Below are 22725 nucleotides of genomic sequence, written 5' to 3'. Positions count from 1 at the left end.
TAACAATACAAAAATTTACAAATATGATTAATATAAATAAAACATATATAATGATTCACAAATAGTTTACTACTGGAAAATATTCGTTCTCCCCTTCAATGTTCCGATTCTTCCTACAGTGCCTATTAGCTATAACATATGAACTTCTTCACTCACATGTGCACTTGTAAAGAGTTCAAGGGAAATAACATTTCCCACCATTGAGCCCTAGGGATTTTAGTTGTACATTTCATGTGGCTTACCCAATTCAGAGTCTTTAGCATAAATAATCTACAAAAATGGGATGGAAAAGAAAGAGTGAGTGGAGCATGAAGCAAAGTCAAAATTTTATTGAATAGTTGGAGCATTGGCTTATCATGCTCAAGAGTCTATATTTGTAGATCCTACATTTGACATTTTATCTCCTCATAGCCATGCAATTCCTCATAGAGTTGCCACCTACAGTTGGCTTACTATCATAGGAGAATTTTGTCAGGAAAACAAATCATCTATCTATAAACATATTGCATTTGACTAGACCTTTACAGAGTCCAAAGTAGACATATTTTTAATAATAACACAAATATATGATTTCAATGTGAAATGGCATCAAATATTATATACATACCTACGAATAATGATATTCTAAATCAGCCTCGGAAAGGTGAGCCTCCAACGAAATAGCTAGCCTCGAAATGATGGATTGGTAATGTTTGCATTGTTCTTAGAGGTAAATAGATGGAATGTGGAGGTTGTAATGTTTTTCATTGTTGTGTCACATGAGTTGAAAGTTGCACAGAAACTAAATGTAAATTACTGAGACTTATAGATGCAACTAATAATGCCAAACCTATAACAGTTGATTAATGAATCTATCTTACAGAATAAAAGGTTGTAGTCTAAGTCATCCTTGTCATAGAATCAATAGCACAGAGCACACACCTCAACAAAATTGATTGGATAATTGTAAATTGATATGCACAACTAACTTTTCATAATATAGGGATATTATATTATAACTATGTCTCATTCATTGGCGCTAATTGATGTTTCTATTAAAAATTATACTTGTACTCTTCATTCATTTAAATAAATTCACTAGCAAAAACTGATTTGTGATATTCATAGGTGGATTGCTTTGGCCTCAACATGATGTCGAATCATATGGTATTTTTTATTGATGTGATTCGTTTGATCATGGAATTTTGGGTTCTTGGCAAACTTTATTGTAGAAGTGTTTTCAATCAAAAGAGGATATGAATGCACTTGTTTCTCCAACAAATATTCCATAATTTTTTTGAGCCACACAATTTCCTTTGTTGCTTCACCAACTGCCACATATTCTGCCTCAATTGTGGAATCTGTTAGAACTGATTTTTTGCATGACCTCCAAGAGACAACTCTTGATCCAACATTCATAACATAACCTAAAGTAAATACTCTAGTTTCTTTATCTCCATCCAAATTTGAATCATAGTATCCAATCAAGCTGAAGTTATCCATCTGTGTATACTTCATCCCAAAGTCTTGATTTCCCTTCAAGTACTTTAGAAATATTTTCGTACCAGACCAATGAACCTTACAAGGATTTTGCATAAACCTGAAGAGGATTCCAACAATAAATGAAATGTCTAATTTGGTAGTAATCAGGTAGTTTAGACTTCCTATGAGTTTTCTATTCTTCACTGCATCCTCAAATTCCTTTCCTTCAGTGGATGTGAGGTTTAAGTTTTTTTCTATTGGAGTAGTCAAAGTATTTCACTCATCCATGCCAAACCTCTTTAACATATCTCCAATGTATTTCTTCTAAGAGAGGAATATAAACTTTGGATATTGATTTACTTCAATACCAAGATTGTAGTCAACATAGCCTAAATTTTTCATTTCAAAACCTTTCCTCAGTTATTTATTTATGGATACAATGTAGCTCTCATTATTTTGTGTCGTTAGAATATCATCTACATACACCACAAGAGACACAACTTTTTTGCCAACTTTCTTGACAATCAAAGTTGCATCATCAAGATCATGATGTTTGAAATTTAGTTTGGGAGGATGCTCAATCAATTTCTCGTGCTAGGATTGCAGTGCTTGCTTGAGGCCATACAATGATTTTACAAGCTTGCATACTTTATGTTCCTGGCCCTTCATAACAAATCCTTCTATTTTGGACGCAAAAACAATATCTTTCAAATCTCCATTCAAGAAAGAAGTTTTTACATCCATTTGATGGATTTTTCAATTGTTCTGAGATGCCAAGGCAAAGAGTGATGGGACCAGCCCAACACTGTTTAGATTAACCAATAATTAAATGATATAAACGAATGAGTAATTGTGGATTAATTTCTTGTCCTCAGATATTTCTGGAATATGATTAGGTGGCAATTATACATGTATTTATTGTGTTGTATTGTGCCTTGGATTGCGTTTTCCCGCTCCTCATTTCATGCCAAAACCCTTACTCCATCTATCACTTGGTCATTTTTCTCTTGGTTCTTTGTCATAGAGGGTTGCTCTGGTAGGGTTATGCTGCCTGGATATGTAGCTGTGCTGCAACTCTTGGGCGCGTTATTCAGGTTTTATGTCCGAGGTTTTAGCTCTTTCTTTTGCCTAGTTAACTTTTGGTCCTGGTTCATTATACAACTGAGGGTGGCTATGTCGCCTACATAAGTATATTTCTATGCTTCTTCTGCAACTGTTTTAACTCGTTTTTCACTCCACAGTCTCTGCTCTGGTATGAGGTCGTCTTGCTTGTAAAACTCAGTGGGTTGGCATGCACTCAAGTTGCAAAATAGTGGTGCTCTCTGGTCTTCGACTTCAATGCAGGTAGCTTCTTCCATCCATGACTCAATTTACTGTTTCCGTTGTTCTGTCTCTAAGGTAATTGCTCATTTGTCTCAGTCGTCGTATGGGATTCGTGGCTCAATGGCCTATGCTCTATTCTTGCTGCGAACCTTTTAGGTAGGGAAATGTGTCCCTCTTCCACTTACATTCTTGCACTGGTTTCTCCTTTCTCTGTCGACAGTTTGCTAACAATTGTGTTTTGGTTCTTTTGCAGATTATGGGGTTTGCAGTTGAGCGTGCTTGGAACAATCTCTTCGACCTCTGCCTGGTAGGCTCTGTCAACGTAATCAATTCTTAGTTTTAGAGTTAGGGCCTATGGGTTGAGGGTTCTGGTTCTCCTCAACACTTGTCGTTGATGTGTCTTGGCTGTAGTCTAGCATCCTGGTCATTTTTATCATAGGCTTCCTTGATTCTGTGTTCGTTGACTGTAATTTGTATAATATGGGAGCTGTTTCCCAAAACCCTCACCTAGGGTTTGTCGGTCGTCGGTTTTGTGACTGTTCGTGGTTATTTTCGAACTTGGCTATGTGTGCTCAGACATTTCATATAATAATTTAAAGGAAATTTCAGAGAAAAGGTAGGCTTGAATTACCTCTGTTGAAATGTTGACTGTTGACTATCGTTCATTTCATTCTGGCTTGAATGATCTTGAATCATGCTTGTTAATTTGAGGCTGTGTTCGCAATTTCTTCAATGAACAGAAACACTTTGGTTGCTCTTGTATTTGTTCTGGTGGTCGATTTCGAAATTAGGAAAATAATTTATGGCTTGTATGTGCTTAACTTGTCCGATTTGTTTGTCTGTGTTCACTCCTGTTCATTCACTGTCAATTTCTTTCACGGGTTACAAACCCTCATTCTGGAAGTGCATCTCTGTCTCGTTGTCTGGACTCTGTTTCTTAGAAAAAGAAGAATTAAATAAACTTGTATGTATGCATTGTATCGGTTACTCTAATGTTCGGTGAATTAGGAAACAAAAACGAAAATGTTATGGACACACAAATGGATTCGAATTATTTGTTATTTTATTGTTATTGCTTGAATGCTAAAAATGTTGAACCCTTTCAATGGATTTTTCATGTACATTTGTAGTCTCTGTTCACAGTTACTTGAACTGTGTAGTAACTGTTTTCAGTTGTAATTCTATTTAGTTACATAATGATGCTTGCATTCGGTTTTGCTTTTTGTCAAGATTTTACATCAAACACATTTTGTTTTTTGTCCAAAATGACAGAACAATTATTAAATTTCTATTTATTAAAGATAGACAAACTGATGACCCTAACCAACCAAACTGTCCCTAACTAGTACTGAAACTGAAAGTAAACAAAATATTCCACCCTACTTTGACAAACTAACATAAATAAAAAACAATTTGTTAACACAACTTCCATCTTGGTGGAGACCAACACTCAGTCATGGTGCCTTAGCTAGATGCTCCTACATCAGGCTCCTAGGGTAAAAAGAAACCATGACTCCAGTCCATGAGCCTCTTGACTGAAGAACCCGCCTGCTCAATCTGCCTGGCATCAAGGCACGAATTGTCCTTAATAGGATGGTTCTTCCACATGACTAAGTATTGCAAATACTCCTTCCGCCGAGTTTGTTTGGCCACCTGAGTGTCGAGGATGCTCTCGATCTCAAGAGGCTGAACGTAAGGCATCTATCTCATCCAAGTTTCTCCTCCATCCTGGGTATTCCATGTAGGCCATGTGGTTCTATCTTCTTCTTCTGGGTTAGCAGTGTAAGTAAACAGGTCTGCTACATTAAAGATGGGTGAAATGCCTATTCCTGGTGGCAACTATATCTCATAGGCATTCGCTGAAAATTTCCAGAGGACTTTGCAGGGACCTATCTTCTTATACTTCATCTTATTGTATGCACCACTAGGGAAGCATTCCTTGCACAAATGCGCGAGGACTTCATCTCCCACATTGAATTCTACTTCCCTTCTTTTCAAATCTTCTTGCTGTTTATAATTTTGGCTGTTGTCCTGCAATTTAATTTTCACCTGCTCATGTAAATCTCTCATCGCGTTACAAAATCTTCTCCATCTGCGCTTTTCCTTTCTTGCAGTCTGAGATCTCGCAACTCATGCACTCCGTGAGGATGCATGTCATACAAAATCTGAAATGGACTGTAACCTGTGCTACGATTAAGCGAGTTGTTATAAGCGAACTCTACCTAGGCAAGCACTTGATCCCACATCTGTGAATTCTCACCAATCAAACTTCGTAGCAGGTTTCCCGGACTCTTGTTTACCACCTCTATTTATCCGTCAGTTTGCGGGTGATAAGAAAAACTGTAACTCAACTGTGTATCCATCTTCTTCCACAGGGTACACCAAAAGTTCCCTGTAAACTTCACATCCCTGTCTGAAAGAATAGACTTAGGCAAACCATGTAGCCTGACAATCTCCGTGAAGAACAGGTGGGCCACGTGAGTGGCATCACTAGTTTTTCTGCAAAGGATAAACTGTGCCATCTTCAAGAATCTATCCACTACTACCATCACCGAGTCATAACCCTACTGTGTCCTCGGTAGACCTAAGACAAAGTCCAAGCTGACTAAATCCCACCGTCTGCCTAGGACAGACAATGGTGTATACAGTCCCGTGTTTTGACTGTGACCCTTTACCAACTAGTACACTTTACATCTGGTCACAAATCGCTATACATCCCTTCGCATCTTTGGCCAAAAGTAGAAATGACTGAGCTGCTCGAGTGTCTTGTTTATGCCGCAAGGTCCAGCTAGACCTCCACTATGCTTCTCCCAAACAATGTTCTCTCTCATCGAGTAGTCAGGGATGCATATCTGTCCTCCTCTAAATAGCAGTTTATCTTGCAAGTTGTAGTCCAACCATGGACTGTTATCTCTCGCCAAGGGATTTTGACATGCCTCATAGGCCTCTTTAAAATCTGTGTCAGTCTGATATAAATATTTCAAGTGCTCAAAACACAGCACTTGTACAGTTCTCTCCTGCAAAAGTAAGGCCCTCCTACTCAACGCATCCGCCACCTTGTTGGCCTGCCCACTGATGTGTTTCAACGCAAAGGTGAAACTCTACAAATATTCCACCCACTTGGCATGTTTGTGGTTCAGCTTGTGCTGTTGCATCACATACTGTAGTTCAGAATTATCCGAAAACAACACAAATTCATTTCCCAGCAAATAGTGTCTCTAGTGCTTCAATGCCTGGATGACAGCATAGAAATCCTTGTCATAGGACGAATATTTATGTCTGCTTTCATTTAACTTTTCAATGAAAAATGCAACAAGTTTATCCTCCTAGCTGAGTACAGCTCCAATAGCCGTACCACTAGCATCACAGCGAACCTGAAAGAGAATCTGGCAATCTCAGGATTGGTCTCTCTGTGATCTTCTTCTTTAGTAGCTGAAAACTCCTCTCCGCTGCATCAGTCCATCGAAAAGGTTGACTGGCCTTTTTAATAGTGTCCAACATAGGTTCACAAATTTCACTAAAATTTCTTTTGAATTTCCAGTAAAAACATGCCGACCCATGAAAACTACATATCTCAAATAAGCTTTTCCGCGATGGCCAATTAACTATCGTTGCAATCTTCTCCAGATCCATCTTTAGCTCATTTACTGCTATTACAAATCCCAAATAAATCAACTTTTTTTGCAGAAAGGTACACTTTTTTAGATTTATCAGCAGCTTATTTTGCTGCAATTTTTCCACCACTTTCTGAACATGTTGAAGGTGCTCCTCCCCTATCCTGCTGAAAATTAGTATGTTGTCCAAGTACACTGTCACAAATTTTCCGATGTATTCTTTCAGCATTTCATTCATTAACCACATAAATTTACTGGGTGCATTGCTCAATCCGAATGGCATAACCAGCCATTCATATAGTCCCTCATTCATCTTAAAGGTTGTCTTCCACTCGTCCCCCTCTCGAATTCGGATTTGATGATACCCGCTCTTCAAATCTATCTTAGAAAAATATGTTGCCCCGCTTACGCAATCCATCATGTCGTCCATCCACGGCAGTGGAAACCTATACCGGATGGTGATTTTGTTGATCGCCCTCGAGTTTCTGCACATCTGCCATTCTCCTCCTTTCTTTGGAGCGAGAACCGTTGGAACTGTGCAAGGGCTCAAACTCTCCCTTATCAATCCTTTGTGTAGCAGTTCCTGCACCAACTTCCTAATCTCTTCATTGTCCTTGGGGCTCATTCGATATGCTGCCTTATTCAAAAAACTTGCTTCGGGTATGAAATCAATATGGTGGCTTATGCTTCCTTTGGGGGGTAGTTTATCTAGCAATTCATCCACCACTATGTCTGTAAATTCCTGCAACATCCGCTAAATTTTTGGGGGTAAATCTGATACCTCTGTATGCCACAGTATCGTTTTTTCTCTTCTTACAACTTCATAACTCACCACGCTATCCTCAACTTGTTTTAGAAACTGTTTTCTGCTGACTAACAATGCTCTTGGCTCACTTGTCCATGTTGTTCCTTCTTCCTTGATGGGCACAAGCATGTGCTTGATTGCATCCTTGACAAACTTGTATCAATTTGTCAGTCTGTCATGTACCACCTTTCTGTCGTATTGCCATGGCCTGCCTAGCAATATGTGACACACATCCATCGGCATTATGTCACAAATGACCTTGTCCTTATATCTGCATATTTGAAACTCCACCTCGCATTTCTCATCTACCAGCAACTGATGGCCTTTTTGCAACCATGAAACTTTGTAAGGGGTGGGATGTTTCAACCACTTCAGTTCCAACTTTTCCACCATCTCTGTGGCCACTAAGTTATCTGTACTACTGTTGTCAATAATTAACTTACAAAACTTATCGTGTGACTTACAAACCATTCGAAATAAAGCCTTCAGTTGAGTTTGTTCGGTGCTTTCTTTGGCTAGTTTTAACAACACCAGGGCTTCCCCTGTTTCTAGAGCATTCTCTGCTTCTTGGGGGGTTGCCTCTGCTTCTTCTGGTTGTGCGACATATGCATCCCTCTGTCCAGCTTGGTCTGCCTTAGGACACTCAAATGATTTGTGCCCCCACTTATGACACCTGTAACATTGATAACCAGCTCCTCTGCCTCAGCCATTTCCCCTGCCTCGCTGATATGGCCTACCACCTCTCGCATTATCACATTCGTCTACTGATCCGGAAGCTTTAGAACTGCTGCCTTCCTCATTACTACTAGTAGTCTGCACTCTGCCATATGATTGGCCTCTTCCTCTACAGGTTCCTCGTCCTCTCCTCGCATTCTTCTTTTTAGTAATTTTCTCTTCAGCTTTCATAGCACTCTGATATGCTTCTTCAATGTTCCTTGGAGACAGAATACTAATTTCATCTAAAATTTCTAGCCTTAAACCATTTACATACCTGGCTGTCTTCTCTGGGGTATCCTCTATATAACCGGCCCTTAAGTTCACTCGATAAAACTCTTCAGTGTACTCCCTTATTGTCATTCCTTTCTATTTCAGATTCTGCACTTGCCTGTGTAGTGCAATCTGATAATATTTTGGCAGAAATCTGCCCTTCAAGTTGGCCACCATCCTTGACCAGGTTTTGATCAACAACTTATTCAATCTCCTTCTCTCTGTTTGGACACTGTCTCACCATAGGGCTGCGTGTCCCTTCAACTTTGTCACAATGAACTTAACTCTGAGGTCTTCACTAACCTCCTCACACTCGAAATACTTATACAACTCACTGATCTCGTCCAATAGAACCTCTATAGACAGGCTTCCATCATAATTTGGGAGTTCTAGCTTGGGTTTGTTGCTTGTCACTAAGATCGATCTCAACAGTCTCATTTCTGGGCCCTCTCCATCTTATCCATCTGTTGTCGCTTCAGCTTCCTCTTCGCTATCATCACCTATCTCTGGATCCCTCCTTCTCCCAGCTTCAACTGCCTCCAAATGGGCAGTAAGGATCTTGATCTCCTCTCTCAATCCTTCCTCTTCTATCCTCTAAACACCTCTTCCATGACCTCTCCTTCCTACCTCCATTTCTTCTGCGATCTCAATTCCTTACTATGATACCACTATGATGGGACTAGCCCAGCATTGTTTATATTAACCAATAATTAATGATATAAATGAATGATTAACTGTGGATTAATGTCTCCTCCTCAAGTATTTCTGGAATGCGATTAGGTGGCAATTATGCATGTATTTATTGTGTTATAATGTGACTTGGATTGTGTTTTCCTGCTCCTAATTTCACGCCAAAATCCTTACTCATTTTGCTCTTGGTTCTTTGTCATCGAGGGTTGCTCTAGTAGGGTTAGGCTGCATGGATATGCAGCTGCGCTACAACTCTTAGGTGCATTGTTCAAGTTTTATGTTTGAGGGTTTAGCTCTTTCTTTCACCTGGTTAACTTTTGGTCCTGGTTCATTATGCAACCGATGGTGGCTCTGTCGCCTACGTAAGTATATTTTTGTGCTTCTTCTACAACTGTTTTAACTGGTTTTTCAATCCACAGTCTCTGTTCTGGTATGAGGTCATCTTGCTTGTAAAACTCAGTGGGTTGGCATGCACTCAGGTTTAAAAACAGTGGTGCTCTGCGGTCTTTGATTTCAATGCAGGTAGCTTCTTCTGTCCTTGATTCAATTCATTGTTTCTGTTGTTCTGTCTCTAAGGTAACTGCTCCTTTGTCTCAATCATCATATGGGATTTGTGGCTCAATGGCTTGTGCTCTGTTCTTGCTGTGAACCTCTCAGGTAGGGAAATGTGTCCCTCTTCCACTTACATTCTTGCACTGGTTTCTCCTTTCTCTGTAGAGAGTTTGCTAACAATTGTGTTTTGGTTCTTTCATAGATTATGGGGTTTGTAGTTGAGCGTGGTTGGAACAATCTCTTCAACCTCTGCCTGGTAGGCTCTGTCAACATAATCAATTCTTAGTTTTAGAGTTAGGGCCTATGGGTTGAGGGTTCTGGTTCTCCTCATCGCTTGTCGTTGATGTTTCTTGGCTATAGTCCAACGTCCTAGTCGTTTTTATCATAGGCTTCCTCGATTTTGTGTTCGTTGACTGTAATTTGTATAATATGGAGTTGCTTCCCAAAACCCTCACCTAGGGTTTGTTGCTGTCAGTTTTGTGACTATTCGTGGTTATTTTCGAACTCGGCTATGTGTGCTCAGACATTTCATATAATAATTTAAAGTAAATTTCAGAGAAAATGTAGGTTCAAATTACCTCTGTTGAAATAGTGACTGTTGATTGTCATTCCTTTCATTTTGGCTTGAACGTTCTTGAATTATGCTTGTTAATTTGAGGTTGTGTTCACAATATATTCAATGAATAGAAATGCTAAGGTTGCTCTTGTATTTGTTCCAGTGGTCGATTTCGAAATTAGGAAAATAATGTATGGCTTGTATGTGCTTAACTTGTCCAATTTGTTTGTCTACATTCGCTCCTGTTCATTCACTGTCGATTTCTTTCATGGGTTACAAACCCTCATTCTGGAAGTGCATCTCTGTCTCGCTGTCTGGACTCTATTTCTTAGAAAAAGAAGAATTAAATAAACTTGTATGTATGCATTGTATCGGTTACTCTGATGTTCGGTGAATTAGGAAACAAAAACGAAAATGTTATGGACACACAGATGGATTCGAATTGTCTGTTCTTTTATTGTTATTGCTTGAATGCTAAAAATGTTGAACCCTTTCAATGGATTTTTCATGTACATTTGTAGTCTCTTTTCACAGTTACTTGAACTGTGTAGTAACTATTTTCAGTTGTAATTCGATTTAGTTACATAACGATGCTTGTATTCGATTCTCCTTTTTGACAAGATTTTACATCAAACACATTTTGTTTTTTTCTCCAAAATGACAGAATAGTTATTAAATTTATAATTATTAAAGATAGACAAACTAATGACCCTAACCGACCAAACTATCCCTAACTAGTACTGAAATTGAAAGTAAACAACATCTTCCACCCTACATTGACAAACTAACATAAAAAAAAAACAATTTGTTAACACAACTTCCATCACGGCGGAGACCAACACCCGGTCATGGTGCCCTAGTTGGATGCTCCTGCATCAAAGAGTGTCTAGATGGTTGCCCATTTTGTTGTGGGGGAAAAAGTATCCTCATAATCGACCCCTTCCTTCTGTGAAAATCCTTTTTCCACAAGCCTCGATTTGTACTATTCTTGTGAGCCATTTTTTTCGTACTTGTTCTTGAAGACCCACTTGCAGCCTGTTGATTTGGTTCCAAATGGAGGATCAACTAGCTTCTTAGTGTAATTATTTATCAAAGAATTGTATTCTTTCTGCATCACTTCTTTCCATTCATCATGAGAAGCAGATTATTTGAAGGATAATGGTTGAAAATTTGTAGAAAAGTTCAGTTCACAATCATAAGAAACATCCATATCAACCGATGAATCAAGATTGTCTACATCGCCTCCATTCTGTTTGTTTGAGCTTCTTGTTCCTGTCTTTCCAACCTCATCAAGACAAACGATTTCAAGTGTATTTTTCATCCATTTTCTAGGACCTCTCTGAGATGCCCCAAGATTCTCAGTTGAGTGAGATAGGGCTGAATCAATATTTAGTATCCCAATTTTATCAATCACATCACTGAAAGTGTCATCAGTGGTTGGAGCCTCATGTGGGGAGATAATGCTTCAGAAGAAGATTCCATAGATTGATTGAGTATAGGAATCCCCCCTTCAAAATGTGTAATCTCATTATCGAGCTCTTAAAAATACTTTACATGCATGAATCTATCCAAGCGACCAATATGTTGGAACCAAAAACCTTGAGATGCCTCACAGAAGGAATGTGGCCATAACACATTTCATATGGAGTAATTTTTTTTATTTTTTATCATGAGATGGAAAGATATTCTTTATATACACAACACATAGAACTGCATAAGCCAAAAACATCAACTTAACATTCTTTAAAAACATCATGGAATGTACGATATTTAAGATTGTCTTGTTCATTCTTTTAGCTACTCCATTCTGTGGGGTATTATCAGGCATGGTTATTTGATGTTTGATCCCATGTTGGTGAAGATATTTTCCAAATACAGTTGATGTGTATTATTTTCCATTATTAGTATGAATAGAGACAATTAGAGATTATGCATCATTTTCTATCCATGCATGAAAGTTCTTAAATGTTTCAAAAGCTTTAGATTTTTTCTTCAATAAATAAACCCAACACATTCTCATGTAGTCATTAATAAATGTCATCATATAGTTATTACCATTTGAAAGAGGAACATGCATTAGGCCACATAAATCAGAATGAACGAGCTCAAGTTTTCTATGTGCTTTGGAATGAGAATCATGAAAACATTGTTTGTTGTGCTTTCCATAAACACAAGCATCACATTGCTTAAATTTCCTAGGAATTCTAGGGAAACTAGTAACACCATTTTTTTTCAACAAATGGACGTTTTCATAGTTCATGTGTCCAAAGATAGCGTTCCATAAAATAATTGATGGAAATGTACCTTCATCATAGTCATAACTATATGAAAAGTTATGTGCACGAGTAGAGATTCCTTGCAACTTTAGAAGTATTTCTTCTTCTATCCTAGTCATGACAAGTGAGTGATATGATGCTTTTTTGACCTCATATTTGCTAGCAAATATGTGAATGCAGTGTCCTTGTTGGAAGATGTGGAGTAAAGACAAAGCATTCCTCCTCAACTTCAGGAGGTATAGAACATCATGTAGAAGATAGGCTAGAAGACCAGACAATTTGAGCTTGATGGTGCCAAGCCCTAATGGCTTGAGTTTTGACTTGTATACAAAGTATACTACTCCATCAACATTATTAGTGAATTTCAAAGAAAATTATTCTGAAATTCATGTGGCAAGTTGCTCCTAAATCAAGAAACCAATCATATTTCCATGAAGAAAGTGAAGCATTGAATAAGTCTTTAGTTACTCCAATGTTTTAATGTGCCACAACATAACGAAATTACTCAGGAGCTTTTCCTTTCCCTTTGTAAGGTGTTTTACCTTTTCCTTCATTTATTTCCTATTCAATTCTGTCCCAAGGAATATTACATGTGGAAGCATCATGCCCATCTTTATTTCATCATATGAAATGAAGATCATACCTTTCTCCTTGGAAATGCCCGCCCCTCCATACACCCCCCCCCCCCCCAACTGCCTCTAAAATTTTTCTTTCCTCTTCTTCTCTGGCTATCTCTTCCCCTAGAATAATATTATGCATGATTCCTCTTTTCTTGCAAGGCACACAACTTCTTCAAAAGACTAAGGAGTTGTCTTCTTCCCAAGAACCTTCTCTCCTTTAATAAACTTCTTCTCAAGGGAGTCAAAGGTAATCTCGTTAAGGTTGCCACTCACTTGCAATGACTCAAGATAATGTGAATATGTGGGACATAGTGCCTTGACATAATATATGAGAGGAATATATATTTCAACACTAGTGGCTTGTATGCCATGCATAATTGATTTTACTTCAGATGCTAAGGCAAGAGGATCATCATTTTTTAATTCAAAATTGAACAACATGATCACTAATTGAACAACTTCAAGTTTAGAGTGTGATTCATACAATTCCTTCAACTTATGTAAGGATTTAAAGGAATTTTAAAATGGAGAAATGTGACAAATCACCTCTTCATTTATTGATGTTTCAATCAAGACATAGGCCTTGTTGTTCTTGTTTTCCGAAATGGGAAGCTCCTTATCTATGGTAGGCTTTTCAGGTGCATTGTCTCCTTCTCCTTCCCAAAACCCTTTCCACAAATCATTAAAAATGAGGGTGTGTTTTATCTTCTTGGATCACTCATGGTAGTTCTATTTTCTAGACTGATATGAAATTGGATTAGGTGATTTCTTCCTCTTTTCCAAAATCAAATAAAACAAAAATTAGAACCATGTCAACACTTTGCAAGGTTAAAAATGGGACTTGAAACAATAGTTTTTTCAAATGTCTCTTCAAATCATGAATCAATCTTCATATATAACTTAACATAGTGAAAATACAACACATAATCCATGCATGCATAATGAAGAGAAAGACAAAAGGTTTGTTGATGGAGTTCACCCCACCTGAGCTACATCTCCAGGCCTGTCAATATTACTAGACCATTGATATATTCAATATCAAATGAAGTACATAAAACATTGTTCTCTGTAAATATGTGGCTATTACCCATACAAGGTAATTTTCTCCCACAGGAGCTTTCACAAACAACAACAACTCAAAGAATCTCCTACAAATATGACATACTTCAACTGAAATGAACTAAAAAGAGAATGTGAACCCTTCAATTCCACATTGAAGCACATAATCAAAAATTCATGTTAAGAGAAGTTGAACCTGAACTAAATCCTATTGGTTACAGTTGTTGCAATAGACTTATGGAAGTGAGAATAGCCCTACAAGGTCTTCTCCATGCCCAAATACCTTCCAAAACTTCTTACAAACCTTGACTGATCCATACACATTTAGTCTCAAACTTGCAAAAAGGCTCTAGAGATGTGCTCAAATCAGAAATTAGAGGTTACCAATGGATTCAAAACATCGAAAAACCCCTAAGCGCACTTGTTATAGGTTCAATTTGGTGAAAAAGTCAAAAAGATATGAGCTCTTTAGCTCTCCCATGAACTTGACTGTTAATCAGCCTACAAATTCCACCTTTTGTCTATCAGTCCTACAAATTCACCCTGAAATTCACTAACGAAGCGACAATTTTGCTACTCATTGGTGCATTCTTTTGGATAGTTAATTTAACCTCGAACCCCTTAATCTAAGAAACAAGGTCACATGGGCCACATAGGGTAGAGGGATAGGCCTTAATGCTTGCCCCCATTGATTAAGACCCTTAAATCTCTAGATGTGGTCATTTGGTGCCCCGCGAGGCCAAGGGCTAGGTCAATAGCCCTCCCTAACTGTGAGATCCCCTTTCCTCTTTAGCGCATGGTCCTGTGGTGACATATGACCCCGGGGTTGGTCCCCACTTTGTAGCACCTTCCTTTGAGTGCTAAACTCTTCGCGTTGTGGTCACATAAAAGGCCATGTGGCCTGGGTTGGGGCTCATCCTTTGCACCCTTCGCTATGGTCCTATGCAATGCCCCATGACCTGGGGTCAGGCTAAATCTCTAGTCCCTTAACTGTTGACACCCTATGTATCTGACATATGGCCCAGTGGTAAGGCTATTGAGGGTGCAGAAACCGCGGGCCAGGGCTAATCCTGAGCTCTCGACTCCCCTACCTAAAATATCATGGGTGTAGGGTGACCGGGTGCTAGGGCTTAGTCCTGGCCCCATCCCGCAACACAATAGTGCCAAAACTTTAAATATGGGTGCATGGATATTGCTAATCAGAACCACCCTTAGCACGATGGTAAGGCATTATGTTGTCCAGCATGAGGTCTCATGCTATATTCCTGTGGAGGTAGTTCGACCCAAAATCAAAATTTTAATGCATTGTTCAGAGGCCACGTGGCCGCCCTCGATTGACCCACGTGGCTTCCGTCAATTGACCCACGTGGCTTCCAATGTCTTGTCAAATCATGAATCAATATTCATATATAACTTAACATAGTGAAAATACAACACATAATCCATGCAGACATAATGAAGAGAAAGACAAAAGGTTTGTTGATGGATTTCACCCCACCTGGGCTACATCTCCAGGCCTGTCAATATTACTAAACCACTCATATATTCAATATCAAATAAAGTACATAAAAATTTGTTGTAGGTAAATATGTGGCTATTACCCCTATAAGATAATGTTCTCCTACAAAGAACTTTCACAAACAATAACAACTCAAAGCGTCTCCTACAATGATGACATACTTCAATTGAAATGAACTAAAAAGAGCATATGAACCCTTCAAATCCACATTGAAGCACATAATAAAAAATTCATGTTAAGAGAAGTTGAACCTGAACTGGACCCTGCTGGTTATAGTTGCTACAGTAAACTTATGGAAGTGAGAATACCCCTACAAGGTCTTATCCATGGCCAAATACCTTTGAGAACATTAGAAATTAGAAATTAGAAATTAGACATTACCAATGGATTCAAAACATCGAAAAACCCCTAAGTGCACTTGTTCTAGGATCAATTTGGACTAAAAATAAAAAATATATGAGCAACTAAGCTCTCCCATGAACTTGATTGTTAATCATCCTAAAAATTTGACCTTTTGTCTATCGGTCCTACAAATCTGTCCCGAAATTTGCTAACAGAGCGACAATTTCCCTAATTATCAGTGTGTTCTATTGGATAGTTAATTCAACCCCGGATACCTTGATCTGAAAAACAAGGCCACATGGGTGACATAAGGCCAAGGGTTGGGCCTTATAGCGTACCTCCGTCAATTAAGCCACGTAACTCTCAAGACATGGTCATTTGGTGTTGCACAGGGATGAGGGATGAGCCAATGGCACTCTCTAATTGTCAGAGCCCCCTTTTGCATTGGCACGTGGTCCTCTTGCAGAATATGACCCCAGGGATGGCACCCACTTTGTAACACCTTCCTCGGAACGCCAAACTCTCCGTGTTACGGTCGCGTGAAAGGCCATATGGCTTAGGTTGGGGCCTAGCCTTTATGCCCTTTGCTAAGCCATTTACTATGGTAAGATGCAATGCGCCACAACCTGGGGCTGGGCTAAATCACTAGTCCCTTAACTATTGACACCCTAAACATTAGGCATATGGTGTAGGGGTAAGGTGCCCGAGGGTGCCAGAACTGTGGGTTGGCACTAATCCTGAGCCCTCCGGTCCTCTTCCTCCCATCTTGTGAGCGTGGGGTGACAGACGGTTAGGTCTTAGTCTCAGCCCCGTCCCCCAACACAATAGCACCGAAAATTTAAGTATGGTTGCACGCCTATTTCTAATAAGAACCACCCTTGACATGAAGGTAAGGCCCTGTGATGTCAAACATGAAGTATCGTGTCCAATTCCTATGGAGGGAATTCGTCCCATAATCAAAATTTTAATGCATTTTTGGGAGGCCACGTGGCTTCCCTCCATTGGCCCATGTAACTTCCACTCATTGGACCACATCAACACACATTCAACCAATCAAATCACAACAGAATTCGACCAATGCAGTGAGGCTACTTGGTAACCTTCCATTGGCCTAATAAACATATTCAACCTATCTAGTCAGCTTACCTAACTAGTGTACGGACTGGCCAATCAGCGTACCTGCATCCAATCTGCAAAAAGACTGTGTGTTTGGTAAAATGATCAGAACTTGATATCGGGAGCATATGATATTGGTTTTGAGTGATTCAAGTTGCATTGGATTCAGATTGGTGAACTCTTGGATTTAGAATTGGTTACAAGACTTTCTATGCACTTTCATTTTTGAGCTTAAAATTGAACACCTGATTACAGAGAGAACTACTCCCATAATGGAGATGGGTGAATGCAATATAAAATTTTAACTGGGTCCAAAATACTTGAAATAAAATTGATATGCCTCTACAACTAAATAATTTTCATATAATTATGTCTTCAAATGCAAGCCCTCAATTTTCAAATAATATATATTTTTCCCCATATACCATCCATCACATATACTATCATATATCATATGGCATATAATACCATACCACTCACACCTCCTTTAAAAAAAAATTACCTCCTTTAATATACCACTCACCCCTTTAAAAAATACTTTATACGCTTTTATGATTTTTCATTAAAAGGGGACACAAAGCATATTATATAAGTTCACTAATGAAATATTCCACCACTTTATATATGACAATACGACTTTCAAAAATGGAGTTTAGCATATTCCACCAGCATATAATAAACAACGACCATGCCATCACAATGCATATAATAAAGAACCCATAACCCTCACCGAATTTTGACCCAGAGCCAATATACCATCCTCCATACCATTAACGCAACATTCACCATAAATAGTCATAAAAAATCTATACACAACACAAGGAGATACTCAATGGTATTCAAAATATGGAACCTACCACATAAAACTTAGTAATCACACAAGAATTTCAAAAACAGGCACGTTTTCTTAACAAAACATGCAACAAACCTCCATCAAATGCACACACGGTCTTCATTGTCTCACGGTTAGCTTCAACATATGATATGTAGAGACACAACCAACACAGTCAAGGTCCTCCACTACATCTTCCATTGTACGTTCCTCCAACAATATGTCATTCAACACACAAAGAGAAAGGGGGTCAAGTGTGGAGTGATGAAAGGAGATATTTTGTAGAGATTCCTTGAACAATAAGTTAATTAAAGGAGACACCAACATTCAAAACAAAGGCGGATTTTGTAATTGATAAAACAACAAGAGAGACAGAAGTTAATGATAGAGAATGGAAAAATATTTAATAGAGAATAATGGTAGAGTTTTGCAGGAGTTAGAAAACAAAAGACTAATTTGGGAGCTATCTTTGATACCATGTCAGGCCATGAGTAACTCCACAAATGAATTGATTAATTTTCATTAAGATATCATATGGCTATATACAAGGAGAGGTAGAGTATTGGGTTTCATCTCCCAATGTCTCATCGTCTTCCAACTTCCTTTTATTTTTACTATTTACAATATTTATATTAGTTTACTTGATCCTAAATATTAGGTGTCAACATATTCAAAGAATAAATTTCTCTAAACAAAGATTAGTTTCAAATGTTAATTCCATTGTTGTAATCCATCTCGTTGGAGTTTCCATTTGAGCTAGATATACTTGATTTATAATGCGCATGTTGTAAATATATTTGGACATCGACAATATTGGCTTTGTAGATTTTGACTATATCATTAACACTAGAGAATATTAAAGAATTCAATCAAGTAAATGAAGAGTGTTAGCTTCAACAAAAAATGCACTGGTTCATAATACAATTAATGTTTTTTTCAAAATTATACAAATAAACTTAAAAGCAAAGACGAATTATAAATCACCACACATCTTCAAAAATTAAGTGTGTCATCGATACTTTGAAAACAATGATAAACAACAACATATAACACTTCTTAATTGAGGATTGAAATTGCAAAACCTCTCTTAATGTAACGCCTAGTAGTACTAATTACCAAGTTGCAACCATGTCAATACCACATATCAATGCCAATTGTTAAGGATATATTCCTATAAAAGCACATATAATATAAATAATAGAATCAATTAGACAATAACACTAAGGTCCATACAAGCATTCTAATTTAGGAAGGACATTATAGAGTGATAGGGTACGGCCATAAAAAGTTCTTTTGATTGTAGGTCAGCGTGCTTTTAAGTGACCAAAGCTACATTGTGATGAGAGTTGTTACTATTGTGCTTATAATATAATGGAAGGATCAATCCTTCTTGAGTACCTAACTCATTCCCAACAACTAACCCCACTCACGTTTTTTAACAACAACAATTTCCATATACCCATTGGACAAATGTTTTTATGAAAACGTCACATGATCAAATTAGGATGCATTTAGAGATGCCTAAATCTCATCTAGAAATAAACCAAGATCGTGACGTCGATATCAAAGGACCGGACTTTTGCAGAAAAGGCGTGTTAGAGGGTGGGTTAATTGACACGTTAAACATCAAAGCCGTTTCGTTATTACTTCACGTTACGTTTCAGAAATGAACACGTTTCCCCTCAGTCTCTTGAATTTCTCTTTCACGTTTGTAGTATGCTCATTTTCCCTTTCACGTTTGTAGTATACTCATTTTTCTTCTTCTGAAGGGAAAATTCGAGAATACACAGAAGTCCATTAAACGCATTTAAGCAATCTTCTGAAGGGAAATGTGGAAAATATTAAAATAGCAAGTGGATATATATGTGGTAACAGGGAAATATGTTTTAATGTGCTTTTGACCTAGCTTGCAGTAGAAATTATAGAAAATATTAAGAAGTTTGCAAAAGTATATTAAATATTTTTAAATGATGTATTTAAGTTATAAATATAAAATTATTAGTATAACTGTAATAGAATATGACTGATTTTGTTTTTATTTATTTAGGTAAGTTATTGTCAATTCAGTTGGGTTTTTTCAGATATAGTTAGTCGTTTAATTATAATTATTAGATAAAAAATAAAAATAATTATAGTAATTTTGATTGGATATTTTTTAATGATTTTTATGATTGTTTGGAGTTGACTGTTTCATTTCTATTATAATTATGTAATTTATTGATGTCATTTGGATTAAGGATTCGAAAAGTAAAGCGTAAGACAAAAATGTGATTTCTCTTGAAAATTTTTACTTCAATCACAAATCAAAAAAACATCCATTCTAAAAAAATCTAATAGTTAATGTAAGAGATTATTTATTTTCACTTCTCACCTGAATCCATGTCATTGTGGCCTAACAAAATATTTCTTCAAAAAATTAAGTGTCACCATACTTCAAATCACATGGACTACTGTGTAAAATCGAACATCTACTTGGGCTTGATAACGGCATGCTAAATGTTTATTTCATCATTTTATTTTATTTTTATAGCCCTGCAATGTTGCTGTGGGTGGTATACAAACTGATTAATAGATAAAACCCTGCTACACAGTATGTGGTCCGTCAGCTATATATTATTAGTCCCTACCTCCATCATAGTAGGGACTACAACGTTCGATACGTCGTTGATTGACAATTAAACAGTTCTTTGACCAAACATTTCGCTTGCGTACAAATATTTAACCAAAGCTTTTGCTAGCAATTTGGTTGCACCAAAATTTTAAGCAAAGTTTTCAAATCGACCTCTTATTGGAAACTTCACGTTTCCCGAGGCAACTTTAGATGTACAAAGCATTTTTATCCAAAGTTCCGATTGCATTTCTTCTTTGTCTATTTTGTGATATCCAAAGTAACTTTCCCTTCCTGTATGTTGCCACTACCATTTTCTTGGATGCCACCTGTTCTTGTTGCCCTGAATTCTGTCAGAACTCTTTGATGCCAGATGTTCTCGGTGAGTTGAGGTAAACTGTGGTCGTTTCTATGGATTTAATCGGTGAGTTGAGGTAAATTGCGGTCGTTTCTATTCTCTTCAGAGCCAGTAAATGTTTTCGTTGTCATCTGTGAATTATAAACAATAACTTACAACACATCCAGATCAGTAAGCTGTGGTAAGATGTGGTCAGTTCTATTCGCTTCAGAGCACTGCAGAAAAGAGCAGAAAAGACATGCGTGAGAATCGCTGCAAAAAAGACATGATTGACTATGAGAATCGCTTCAAGTTCACAATAAATATGCACACGAGTGACCAAGAATTTACAATTCGATACGGATTGTGGTGCAGGTTGTAGTTGACGCTTCGGTTGCCACTCTCGGCCAGCTGACACCTACTGGAACGAGTATTCTAGTGGAAGGGGTCCTGAGAAAAGCAACAGAAGGAACAAAGAATAAGGTGGAACTAAAAGTTGAGAAGGTTTTGCAAGTTGGAACGGTGGATCCTGCCAAGTATCCAATTTCAAGGACGCGACTGCCACTGGAATTCCTCAGAAACTATGTTCACCTCCACCCTAGAACAAACACGGTAGGGTTTTGATTTATTGTGAACAAATTCATAGGATTAAGGAGTTATCTTTATCTTGCTTTTCGAAATTTTTAGAAATTAGATGGATAAGAGTGAGCTCAATTTACTCTGTAATCTATCAGTTCGATTCATAAAAATTCCATACATTCCTTATTTTCAGAATCATCAATCTAGTTAAATTTAATATAATTAGGGACAGACCGATATTCCGGAAATTCTGATAATGTCCTTTTTCATAAACATTATTGTTTATACAAAGATATTACCATTCATTTTGGAATATTTCAGAAATCCAATAGAAATGAATAAAATTGTTTCATTTCATTCATACTCATTATATTTTCGAAATATTCCAAAACTTGAAATCAATTTAAAATTTGACAATGTGCATGAAGTATCTTGAACTATGACATATATATGTGCAGTGACTGTTTGTTGTAATTTAATTTGCAGTTTTCCTCTGTTGCCCGAATTCGTAATGCTCTTGCATATGCAACACATACTTTCTTTCAAAACCACGGGTTTCTGTATGTCCACACACCTATCATCATGACCAGTAATTTCCTGGGTACAGGCGAGGCTTTTCAAGTCACAACACTATTTAGTGAAGCAGACAGGGTAGAATGGGAGCTTAGGGCTCTTAGACAACCTACTGACGCGGATCTGCTAGAGACCAGGAATGCAGTAACACAGAAAACTAAAAAGGTATTGGATCTCAAGAAAACTAACAAGGAGTCTAAAGCTACCATAGATGCAGCCATTGAAGACCTTGAGAAGACCAAGGACATGCTATCCAAGTTGGAAGAAAAATTCAGATCGAAGCCAGTCAAGGTTCCGGAAAAGGATGGGAGGATTGATTACTCCCGAGATTTCTTTTCTCGTCAGGCCTATTTGACAGTATCAGGTCAGTTTCATGTGGAGAGCTATGCCTGTGCCCTCAGTAGCATTTACACATTTGAATATTTTTCTATTTTTCTATTAACAAACTTTTGTAGGGGATTTTTCTGATAAAATCCGAAAAACAAAAAGAAACTAACACACAGAGGCAATGCTCTATTTCCTTTGCTCCACAGGATCCTTTGCACAGGGAAGCTTTAAAAAAAATGTCTGAGAACAGAGTATTACACACCCAGAAAAAGATTTCTATTCATTAAAACAAAATGCCTGATACATATTCATCCTCTTTGCTGAGAGGGATTCACCAAAAAAAATTCATCCAACAAAACTCTGTCTCCACCTGAGAATTTACTGTGCTGGGTTTACTGCTGTAAAACCCCTTTTTACTTTTACTGGTGTAATAAAAATTTACACATACTGCTGTAAAAAAAATTCTTACCTATATTGTAAGAATTTCTTTCCCCTCCGCTAAAGCAACAGAACCAAAAGAAAACTTCTCACATCACTCCGCGCATTGCT

The 22725-nt window shown here is 37.7% G+C and overlaps 1 protein-coding gene across 1 annotated transcript; it reads left to right on the top strand.

Annotated features, from left to right (window-relative positions):
- Positions 1–2505: 2505 nt before the first annotated feature.
- On the top strand, positions 2506–22317 carry LOC149196293 (asparagine--tRNA ligase, cytoplasmic 3-like). The gene is made up of 6 exons (XM_089408248.1): positions 2506–2569; positions 2703–2713; positions 2806–2859; positions 3038–3091; positions 21073–21309; positions 21763–22317. The coding sequence occupies exons 1-6, from the start codon at positions 2506–2508 to the stop codon at positions 22315–22317; spliced, it is 975 nt and encodes a 324-aa protein (XP_089264374.1).
- The last annotated feature ends 408 nt before the right edge of the window (positions 22318–22725 follow it).

Source organism: Pinus tabuliformis, chromosome 2_2 (assembly GCF_031772625.1).
Source record: "Pinus tabuliformis cultivar Carrire ecotype Pingquan chromosome 2_2, CPIR1, whole genome shotgun sequence".
Classification (NCBI taxonomy): domain Eukaryota; kingdom Viridiplantae; phylum Streptophyta; class Pinopsida; order Pinales; family Pinaceae; genus Pinus; species Pinus tabuliformis.
Note: the sequence above shows the minus strand (reverse complement) of the source record. Positions and strands in the feature narration are given on the sequence as shown.